The sequence below is a fragment of the Lutra lutra genome, chromosome 14, assembly GCF_902655055.1.
Source record: "Lutra lutra chromosome 14, mLutLut1.2, whole genome shotgun sequence".
In the NCBI taxonomy this organism is placed as follows: Eukaryota; Metazoa; Chordata; class Mammalia; order Carnivora; family Mustelidae; genus Lutra; species Lutra lutra.
Window position 1 is genome coordinate 234,617 of NC_062291.1, and position 11,749 is coordinate 246,365.

Sequence of the window (11,749 nt, forward strand, 5' to 3'; positions counted from 1 at the left end):
GGCTCCTTCCCACAACTCTGAGATCACAACCTGCGCCAAAACCAAGAGTTGGATGCTTAACTGATTAGGCTACCCAGGCGTCCCAAAGTTTTATTTTAAAGTAAACAATCATAGTACATATATTTACCAAGAGATTAACATGGGCCAGGCACAATTTGAAGTCCTTTATATGAATTAGCTTAGATTCATAATAATCCTGTGTTGTACTATTACCACCTGGCACCATTGCCTACACAGGGTCACACAGCTAATGGGTGGCTAACTCAAGTTTCAAAACCAGTTTTCTGGTTAACGAGCCTTTACTTTTACTCACTACACAATACTATCTCTACTATTACTATTAGGTAAGGATAAAGTCTTTTGGCCTTCACAAAGAATATGACTTCAGATAAAAGTATTTAACTTTCAAACAAGAAATACTTTAACTATTTAAGAAAAAATATCATGACTTTTTAAAGGAACTTAAAATAAATGTTTTAAGTATCTTTTTAAATTTACTATAGTTGACTTAATAAAATAAAACAAGCTAGTCCTAAGTGAACCTTTCTTAATTCTTGAGCAACCCCATGAGAAGTATTGATCAGTGTAATACTATCATTTAGAAATATCTATGGGAGGGGGCGCCTGGGTGGCTCAGTGGGTTAAGCCTCTGCCTTCGGCTCAGATCATGGTCTCAGGGTCCTGGGATTGAGTCCCGCATCGGGCGCTCTGCTCAGCAGGGAGCCTGCTTTCTCCTCTCTGCCTGCCTCTCTGCCTACTTGTGATGTCTGTCTGTCAAATAAATAAATAAAATCTTAAAAAAATATATCTATGGGAGGTATTAGATTGCTGAAGGCAGCCTACACAACCTTTTGGTGGATAATCCATTCAACAAACACTTACCTAATGATTACTGTATTTCAGGTAATAATAAATTCAGTATAAAAAAGAAAAGCCAGCCCATGAACATTATGGAGACTGCATTATTGTATAGGAGATATATATTAAAGCATTAATTAAACAAGAAGCAATATATAACTAATGAATTGTGAAAAAAATAAATTGAAAAGAAAATGAGCAAAGAGGTCTGTTTAGAGGTCTGGGCAGCTATCTGACCTATTGTATAGTCTGTAACATAATCATTGAATATTGACTCAGAGATTGGTTGTCCTTTAGCTTAATAACTACAGGGCACTGTGTGCTTCTGGATTTCTGTTCCCTCTCTCTCTTCCCTCAAGACCATCGGGCTTTTCCATAGTCCCTTCTTGATACTTTCAAATGATCTGACACAAACAAAATAATTTGCTTTAAAAGATCAGAAACTTCTCTCACTGCCTCATCCTTCTGCTTCTGAAAACTAGTTTATCCTTATTTCCCCCCTTTTAATTATTTTCCTTCCTTTTCCTTCTTTATTGCTCTTTCTTTTCAAAATGTTAGTGGGGCTTAGATGTGCCAGCTCTAGACAGTCAAAAAACACACTTCTCATTTTAGGTTTATATTAAATCTGATCAAATTATAAGTTGTTCCTCTAGAAACATTTCCTGAGTTGCCTAATATGGTCCACACATGCGACTGTGTAATTTTCCAAATGTTATCTCTTTGGTGATTCATTTTCCCTTCATACAGTCCACAGTATTTGTATGCATTTTCCCCACCAATGCCTAGATTTAACATTAGAGGAAATCTTAGCACTAATCACAAAAAAAAAGAAAGAAAGAAAAGAAAAAAAAGTTTCACTAACATACAGGCTTTACATTTAAAGAAAAAGTCATATTAGCGAATCTAAGTGGTGAAGTATATTAGCAAGTTAATTATAACCGATCTATTCTGCATAGCCAAAAAAGGGGGGGGGAGGCATAAAACTGACGACTGAACATAACACAAATTTGTTTGCATCCCGTCCCAACTAACCATTCACCATTGCCTGGAAATCCATCTTTGTGCCCAAGTTCATTTCTTCCCTGGTTCTCCTGTCATGTCAAATGCCTATCTGATGTCTTTCAAATCACTTACTCTGTCTCCCATTCTCTTGCTCTCTGACCCAGCTGCACAGGGTCGAGCAGACAGTCCATATCAGGCAACAACTCTTTCAACTTTCCACTTCTGTCTCCTCTGTACATTTACTTGCTTTGAAATTTATTTCAGATTCAACATGTGAAAAATGTATGTAAAAAAAAAAAATTCAAACCAAATAATGCTGACCATCTTACCTTTTACTTCCCACACACCCAACTTTTTTTTTCTCTTCTCCATGGTTCCTATCTTGACAAAGAGCTTCAGAAATTACCAGTTATCCAACTAGAAACCTGGACTCATGCCTGAACAAAGCTTTTTTTCTCTCACCTCCTCCAAAGCAATTCCCATTCATTCACTCAACAAATAAATGAGAACATTTACCTATTCCTCCTGAAGCTAAAGTAGTAGAAAGAAAAACAAATCCCCTGTCTCCAGGGGACTAACATTTTAGTGGGGGAGGCAGATCATAAACAAAAGATACTTATTGTATTCTTTCAACAAATATTTACTCAGTGGCTACTTTGTGTTCAACTTATTTCCAGGCACTGGGAAGCAGATTTTGAGGCAGTAAACAAAGCAGACAAAAGCCCTGTCTTCCTGAAGGTTGCATTGCAGTGGGAGATGAGGACAATCAATCAATTCATCCATCAAAAGAGTGTGTTTCGGGTGCCTGGGTGGCTCAGTGGGTTAAGCCGCTGCCTTCGGCTCAGGTCATGATCTCAGGGTCCTGGGATCAAGTCCCACATCGGGCTCTCTGCTCAGCGGGGAGCCTGCTTCCTCCTCTCTCTCTCTCTCTGCCTGCCTCTCCGTCTACTTGTGATCTCTCTCTGTCAAATAAATAAATAAAATCTTAAAAAAAAAAAAGAGTGTGTTTCATAGTCATAATCGGAACTGCTAAGAACACAATACAAAGCAGAGGTGGGCATCTGCAATGACCATTGGGGGTACTGAAATTATTGATGGGTAGGGAAGGCTCATCCCAAATAAGTGACTTTTCTTGAGTCATGTAGCTGTCTGGGAAACAGCTTGCCCCACAGAGGGAACCCAACACTCAGGGGTCATGAGCACGGGGTCATGCCAGGCTCCCTGAGAGGCAGATTGCCTGAAGTAGAACAAACTAGAGGGAGAAGAGAGGACAATTACATGAGAGATGTGAGATCACCTAGGTCTGTGCAGTTACACTCTTAGCAGCACATTTTTAAAAAGGATTTCACACATAAACATAGGAAAGGCTTTGCATTTACTCTGAATGAGGTAGGATGTGGTTGTTCAGCATAGCCAGAGAACATGTCACTTGGTTAGGCAGCACATTATGATGGCCCCCAAAATCTACTCCTTCCTGGTATACTGTTCCTGCCTTATTTCAGCCCTGTGAATGTAAAGGGTTAGAGTATAATGATTAGGCTATTTCATACATGGCGCAGCTGGCTTTAAAAAGGGAATAATATCTGGGTGGGCCTGACCTAATTACAGGAGCCCTATAAGAATGGAATTTTCTCTGGCTAGTAGCAGACTCAGAGTGAGGAGGGTTTGACATGTATTTGCTGGCTTGAAGGAGGAGGGGTCCATGTGCCAAGGAGGGGGGTAGCCTTTAGATGCTGACAGTAGCCCCCTGCTGGCAGCCAGTGTAGAAATGGGAATTCAGTCCAACATCCACAGGAACTGGATTCTGTCAACAAGCAGCAGGAGCTTGAGAGCAGATTCTTCCTTAGAGCCTTCAGGTAAGAATTCAGCCCAACTTTGGGATACACTGAACAGAGAACCCAATAACACCTTGCCTGACTTCTGACCTACAGGGGAGGGGAGGCATGAGGAAATGAGTACAGTTTTAAACTGACAAATATGGGGGTGCTGGGGTAGCTTAGTTGGCTAATCTTCAGCCTCTTGGTTTTGACTCAGGTCATGATCTCCAGGTGGTAGGACTGAGCCCATGTCAAGCCCCCTTCTGAGTGGAGCCTGCTTTGGATTCTCTCTCTCTCTCTCCCCCACTGCCCCTTATCCCACTCATGTGTTCTCTCTCTAAAATAAATAAAGAAATGAAGGGACGCCTGGGTGGCTCAGTCGTTGGGCATCTGCCTTCGGCTCAGGTCATGATCCCAGGGTCTTGGGATTGAGCCCCACACCAGACTGCCTGCTTGGCAGGAAGCCTGCTTCTCCCTCTCCCACTCTCCTGTTTGTGTTTCCTCTCTAGCCCTCTCTCTCTCTTTCTCTCAGTTGAATAAATAAATAAAATCTTTAAAAAGAAATTTTAAAATATATATATAATGAAATAAGTGAATACATATTAAAATCTTTTAAAAAATAAAGTAAACTGATAAATATGCATTATTTGCTAAGTAGCTATAGAAAACTAACAATCTCTTAACCTTTCAATCCCGAATATTTTTAACTCAATTCCTAAAATCATTGCTAATATTCCTGAACTTCATCATATAAGTTTTGTTGCACATTTATGATTCAGAAGGGGTTCAAGGCAAATTGGGAAAATAGTATCGTGTTAAATATAGACTATTATGTGTATTATCATACATGTCAAAAGTAAATATATTATAGGTTGACCTAAGAAACTGCTTTGCGACTATTTTGCATGGAGAGGAGATGGATACTACTTTAAAGCCACATTCCATGTGTCAAACTTCAAGAAAGCATGCTGTTCTTTGCCTAAAGAAAGTTTTCTTCTCCTTACAGATCAATAAACTAAAGTGAAAATTTAGAATTTTTCTGACTCAAGACACACAAAACAGAAAATCATGTCAAAAAATGGGCAGAAGACATGAACAGATACTTCCCCAATGAAAACATACAAATGGCTATCAGACACATGAAAGTGTTCATCACTAGCCATCAGGGAGATTCAAATTAAAACCACATGGAGATATCACCTTACACCAGTTAGAATGGCCAAAATTAGCAAGACAGGAAACAACATGTGTTGGAGAGGATGTGGAGAAAGGGGAACCCTCTTACACTGTTGGTGGGAATGCAAGTTGGTGCAGCCACTTTGGAGAACAGTGTGGAGATTCCTCAAGAAATTAAAAATAGAGCTTCCCTATGACCCTGCAATTGCACTCCTGGGTATTTACCCCAAAGATACAGATGTAGTGAAAAGAAGGGCCATCTGTACCCCAATGTTTATAGCAGCAATGGCCATGGTCGCCAAACTGTGGAAAGAACCAAGATGCCCTTCAACGGACGAATGGATACGGAAGATGTGGTCCATATACACTATGGAGTATGATGCCTCCATCAGAAAGGATGAATCCCCAACTTCTGTAGCAACATGGATGGGACTGGAAGAGATGATGCTGAGTGAAATAAGTCAAGCAGAGAGAGTCAATTATCATATGGTTTCGCTTATTTGTGGAGCATAACAAATAGCATGGAGGACAAGGGGAGTTAGAGAGGAGAAGGGAGTTGAGGGAAATTGGAAGGGGAGGTGAACCATGAGAGACTATGGACTCTGAAAAACAACCTGAGGTGATTGAAGCGGCGGTGGGTGGGAGGTTGTGGGAACCAGGTGGTGGGTATTGGAGAGGCCACAGACTGCATGGAGCACAGGGTGTGGTGCAAAAACAATGAATACTGTTATGCTGAAAATAAATAAATAAATAACTGTTGCAAATATTAAAGAAGAAAATATAATACAGGAAAAGTGCTTTGAAAATGGAAAAAAAATAATATAATATAATATTATTACCAAATAACAATAGCCTTAAGTAAAGTTACCTACAGAAAATTTAATGAAAGCCTTCAGCAAAATATTTCTGATTAAAACCTATGACAACAAAATACAGGTATCCCTCCTTTCCAAAATTAGTGTCACACCCCTTCACTTTTATGAAATATGTACATTTGTGCCTGTTTTTGCTAACCCAAGGACATCTGAAGAGAATTTTCCTTAAAAAAAAAAATACCCAAGAGAACAAAAACAAAACAAAACAAAACAAAAACCCACACAGACAAAAAGTAAAAATAGCATTAACATTGGTTTTGCAGTATGTCATTATAGAGGCAGCGGGCACCCCAAGGAGCAAGACCGGCATCCCCCAGCTCCTTCCCCAGGAACTACACTCAGCATGTCCACACCAGCCAGTAGCATTCTGACTTGTGATTCTGAGTGTCTGTGCTATATGTGTATTGATTTTGCAAGATGTGTCCCAAGGAATTAGAGAAGACTGAAAGAGGTTACTTTTGGGGTGTAGGAATGCTCAATGTTTTTTCCATATAAATTAATGGTCCCACTTCCTCTGATGAAAGTTTTCCTAAGAGCGCTCTCCTTACAGATAGGGGAGAGGGGGAATAGTAATGTCTTCCTGCTACAATTGGTTCTACAAGTTTTATCTTCTTTAGACTTGCCATGATTACAAAACAGGGCACCGATTCTTCTAAATTATCTGTTTTCAATTTCATACCTCTACTCACAGCAATTCCTATAAAATGGCTACCATTATTTTTTATGGGGGGGTGGAAGGGCTTTCCAGGCAATATAACTCCACCTTCTAATTTCTACTTTCTAAATGAATTTCTACTGAAAACATTGAACAAGTACATGTCTACTAGACATGTATTAGTAGACATTCTAGTTAGTGGTTATGGCAAAATGGGCTGCCCAGAGGACATGTGCTAGTAGACATTCTAGTTAGTGGTTATGGCAAAATGGGCTGCCCAGAGTATACAGCTGGCACAAACTCTATACTCCAACACATTCCAAATCCTCTCTTCTTGTACTTTCCTTTAATTCTAAGTTCAGAAAGCAGATTTTGTGAAAATTTTGACTACACAAGTCTTCATTAGAGGCCTCTCCTATGAGATCCCATTGCTCCAATACATAAATCTTTCTTAAAAGTTGTAATGGTGGGGTGCCTGGGTGGCTCAGTGGGTTAAACCTCTGCCTTCAGCTCAGATCATGATCTCAGGATCCTGGTATCGAGCCCCACATTGGGCTCTCTGCACTGTGGGGAGTCTGCTTCCTCCTCTCTCTGCCTGCCTCTCTGCCTACTTGTGATCTTTGTCAAATTAAAAAAAAAGTTGTAATGGTATATTTGTCATTGAGTTTCCTTCTGACCTGTGAGCTCATCAAGATCCCAGGAAACTTTTTGTGTCTCTCTACCGCTGGCACTTAGTGCAGATTGGGTACAATGTGGTGGTACATTACCCCTAGGCAGATGACTGAGCTCATCATGGGAGTCATCAGCCACCATCATGTCCCCAACCACAGCAAAACTGAATAAACTGATGCTGTTGTTGACAGAGTGAGCACAGCTACATGTCATAGATGCCCAAGCCCAGCACAATGAAAAATATGTGTTTTTTGAAATGTGCATTAATGTATAATCATTTTATAAAGTTCATAAAAATGTTGGTATTGGACTGAACTTGAACTTGTGCTGCATGTGACCTGCTGTAACTTATGTCTTCTATTTGTTACTGATGTCTGTTCCTACTGTTTTATGGCTCAACATTTAGGGTTACTCATTATCAATATTTTCAGTAATACAGGCAGAGATACTATTCTGTTTGGATGATCACCCTATTTTCTTGAAAGAAATTAAATATGACATTTTTCAGAGCTTTATCCCTTCCCTTTTTTTCCAGATCTCATGCTTTTTCATGTTTGATTATTCTGGTGTATAGAATCCAGAGTGAAGAATGCCACTGTTAAAAATTAAAATATAAGTAGGTTAAGTGTTGACCAATCTTGTGTTTGTGGCCTGAATGCAATTGATTTCAAAGGCTGTCATTCATTTTGAGACATTTTAAGAGACCTTTGATCTTCACAACTGAAAAAAAAAAAGTTCCTCAGAAAGACAGTAGAATTTCATACAAGTGCCATTTTTGCAGGGTTTTATCTTCAGTGAAACCAGTCTTGTTAAAAAAAAAAAAAAGTTGAATAGAAGTTGAATATGCCAACTGGAAGTACAAACAATAGGTAAACAGAAGAACAAGGACAATGCAGGTACTTCTGGAAGCCTAGAAATAGAAGTGAGGTTCCAACACACACACATCATAGACTGGGACTTTTGGCCCTTCAGATAGAATCACCCACTACGATACATAAGTATCATTGGTCTGATTAACAAGGGGGTAAAATTCATCAAGATAGGACATTTGAAGGAGCAAACATCTACAGCAGGACAAACACCTGTTTGGACTCCCAAATGTAGGACTTACAGAGCTACCTATCCAGCTATAAAGCAGAGCTTTGGGCACCCAGAAACTAGTATGGCACCTTAGCTAACCAATTGCTATGTACTATGTACTTCTGAAGGCTGTTCGAACTTCTTCAATTGTTGTTTAAGTGAGGCCCAAAAAGCCACTGCAGGAGACAAAATCCATAAAGAACACAGATTCCAATAACACAACAGAGTCCTATCCTGCTTGGAAACAGTAAAAGACAGCAGGGCTTTGAGTACAACAGTGGAAAATGGTGTTATAATGTTGTGTAACAACCCCACTGTGAAACTGAGACTGGGTAAGAGCAGCGGCAGCTGTGTTGATATGCGTTGAGTAAAAAGTGTGAAAAGAACTGCTGGACAGTCTCTCTCCCCTCATGCTTATGCAGGATTACAGGTAAGACTCCATGGTCAGGAGCTTTTGCAAAGCACAGGGACACAGACAGCAGACATGAGCCTAAACTCACACTCAGTGCTTGTACGTGTAGAACACCTCCCTATGATGGATGGAAGAGACACTATGACCATTTAAAATGGCAGGCAGGGCAAGTTTCATGTAAAGTGAATTTTCATGTATCTCCCATGCACAGTTTGGAATGAAAGCTCTGCACAAAAAATGTATACAAAAGGATACTCATTACCTAAGTCTCTCCCTCCTCCCCCAAATTAGAATTGCAAATGCAGATGATTCTTAGCAGGTCGGTCTTAGCAAGATGAATTTGAAATTTTATCACATTAACCTAGGTTTGGCTCCTCAGTTACTTTACAGAAGAGAGGCACCAATGGAATGGAACGAAATATCTAGAAGGTAGAGTCAGCAAGAGTACAATGAGCTGGAAGTCCTTCGTCATGTGCAAGACTGTGTACAAGGCTTCTCAGTAGCAGCCAGAGAACCAACATCTTCCATAGCAACGTGGGTGGTAGCAGCCATATCCATAGCCTCCATAGCCAGCACCATAACCCCAACCATAGCCACAGCCATAGCAACGGCCCAGGCCACCATAGTAGTTGCTGTAGTAATAGCTCATGGCATCAAGAGCATTTGAGGATTTAGGCAAGAGCAGAGCATCTGCTTACAGAATATGAACTTTTCTGTTTCCATGGGGTCCTTTTATATGCCCTCCATAGTGGGTGTGACAAACCACAAGTGATCATCCTGTGCACTTTATCTACTAATTTGTATCGAAACCATGTCATTAACATTGTGTTAATTTGGAGGAGAAGCCCTTACACCCATTGATTTCAGAATTCCTTTGCTGCTGCTTCCAAATTCTTTAAAGTACATTATATACATTTAATAATGAAAAAATTTTACTGCCTTATTTACTCTCTATACCAAGCTTCATGAGTTTGCATAGCTTGAAAACCACACGTAACAAAGAAACTTGCCATGAGATAATAACATCATCCCTCTTCAGTCTTAAAGCACAAATGCTTTATTAATGTGCATAATCCCCAGGTAGCAATGAGCAAGATTTAGACCAACATCATCTGGATTTTTGTTTTAGGAGAGAGTCCTAATGTCCAGAGAAATACTTGTTGTTGTTGTTGTTTTGGTTTGTCTGTTTGTTTTTTGTTTTAGTTTTTTTTTTTCTATTTTATTTATTTATTTGACAGACAGAGATCACAAGTAGGTAGAGAGGCAGGCAGAGAGAGAGGAGGAAGCAGGCTCCCCACTGAGTAGAGAGCCCGATGTGGGGCTCGATCCCAGGACACTGGGATCATGACCTGAGCTGCAGGCAGAGGCTTTAACCCACTGAGCCACCCAGGCGCCCCTGTTTTATTTTAGTTTTTTGACAAGGTTGATTTTGATATTTGATCACAAATTATATTTTAGCTTAATTCATAGTACTGTAATTCTCACTGGTTTGTATGTTTTTATGTGGTTATATGGTGTTTGGTTTTATATGCATCAACATTTCTTAAGCATGACATATCGGGGCACCTGGTTGGCTCAGTCAGTTAAACATCAGACTTAATTTCGGCTCAGGGTTGGGAGATCAAACCTTGCGTTAAGCTCCATGCTGGGCATGGAACCTGCTTAAGATTCTCTCTCTCTCTCTCTCTCCCTCTCCCCTCCTTCTCTGTCCCTCTCCCCCAACCCTGGCCCATGCACACTCTCTCTCTTAAAAAGAAAAAGTCTATGATTAAAAACAGTACTATTTTTCAATAGAACCAATTGTTTTTCATTTCACCTATATCTATTTTTTCTAAACATAATCTCTCCTAAATTTGTAGTTCTGTGATATCTAACACCAGTTTTTTTTTTTAAGTTTGCTTATTTTTAATATTTTCCTTCCTTTTATTTCAAGCTGTCTTGTTTGGCTCACAGTTGACAATAGCTGTTATAACTTTATTAGCAATTCCACTCTTATCAATGTGTAATAATATATTTGGATTATGTGATGTTTCTAATTTATACTTCATTTCATAAAACTTTTGCTACACTTGCTTTCATTCTGTGTGGCCTTTTATATTCTTGGCTGTCTTTTTATTTTTATTTATTTTTATTTTTTGTTTAAGTTTTTATTTAAATTCCAGTTAGTTAACATACAATGTAATATTAGTTTCAGGTGTATAGTATAGTGATTCAACACTTAAAACACCCTGTGCACATCATAACAAGTGTACTCCTTAATCCCCATCAGCTACTTCCCCCATCCTCCTCCCACATCCCCTCTGATAACTGTCAGTTTGCTGTCTAGAGTTAACAGTGTATTCCTTGGTTTGCCTCTCATTCTCTTTTTTTCGTGATGTTCATGTTTGGTTTCTTAAATTCCCCATATGACTGAAATCCTGTCTGTCTTTCTCTGACTGACTTACTTTGCTTAGTATAATACTCTCTAGTTCCATCCACATCATTACACATGGTAAGATTTCATTTGTTTTATGGCTAAGTAATATTCCACCATGCATATATACATACATATACATGTAGATACACATATATGTACATATATACCACATCTTCATTTATTCATTCAATGGACATTTGGGCTCTTTCTATAATTTGGCTATTGTTGATAATGCTTCTATAAACATTGGGGTACATGTATCCCTTTGAATCTGTATTTCTGTACACTTTGGGTAAACACCAGAAGTGCAATTGCTGGGTCATAAGGTGGTTCTATTTATAACTTTCTGAGGAAACTCCATATTGTTTTCCAGAGCCGCTGCACCTGTTTGCATTCCCATTAACAGAACAAGAGGGTTCCCCTTTCTCCACATCCTCACCAGCGTCTGTTGTCTCCTGTGTTGTTGATTTTAGCCATTCTGACTAGTGTGAGGTGGTATCTCACTGTGGCTTTGATTTGTATTTCCCTGATGATGAATGATGTTGAGCATCTTTTCATGTGTCTGTTGGCCATCTGTATGTCTTCTTGGGAGAAATATGTCTATTCATGTCTTCTGCCTGTTTTTAAATTGGATTGTTCATTTTTGGGGTGTTGGGTTTGATAAGTTCTTTATATATTTTGGATACTAACCCTTTATCAAATATGTCATTTGCATATGTTTTCTCCCATTCCATAGGTTAACTTTAAATTTTGGTGATTGTTTCCTGCACTGTGCAGAAGCTTCTA

At 39.3% G+C, this 11,749-nt stretch overlaps 1 protein-coding gene across 1 annotated transcript; it reads right to left on the minus strand.

Moving 5' to 3' along the window:
• Positions 1–9,043: 9,043 nt before the first annotated feature.
• On the minus strand, positions 9,044–9,196 carry LOC125084486 (keratin-associated protein 20-2-like). The gene has a single exon (XM_047701806.1). The coding sequence runs from the start codon at positions 9,194–9,196 to the stop codon at positions 9,044–9,046; it is 153 nt and encodes a 50-aa protein (XP_047557762.1).
• Positions 9,197–11,749: the final 2,553 nt, after the last annotated feature.

Excerpts from the sequence above, each read along its gene's own strand:
- LOC125084486 (XM_047701806.1), bottom strand. The coding sequence starts at position 9,196 with ATGAGCTATTACTACAGCAACTACTATGGTGGCCTGGGCCGTTGCTAT.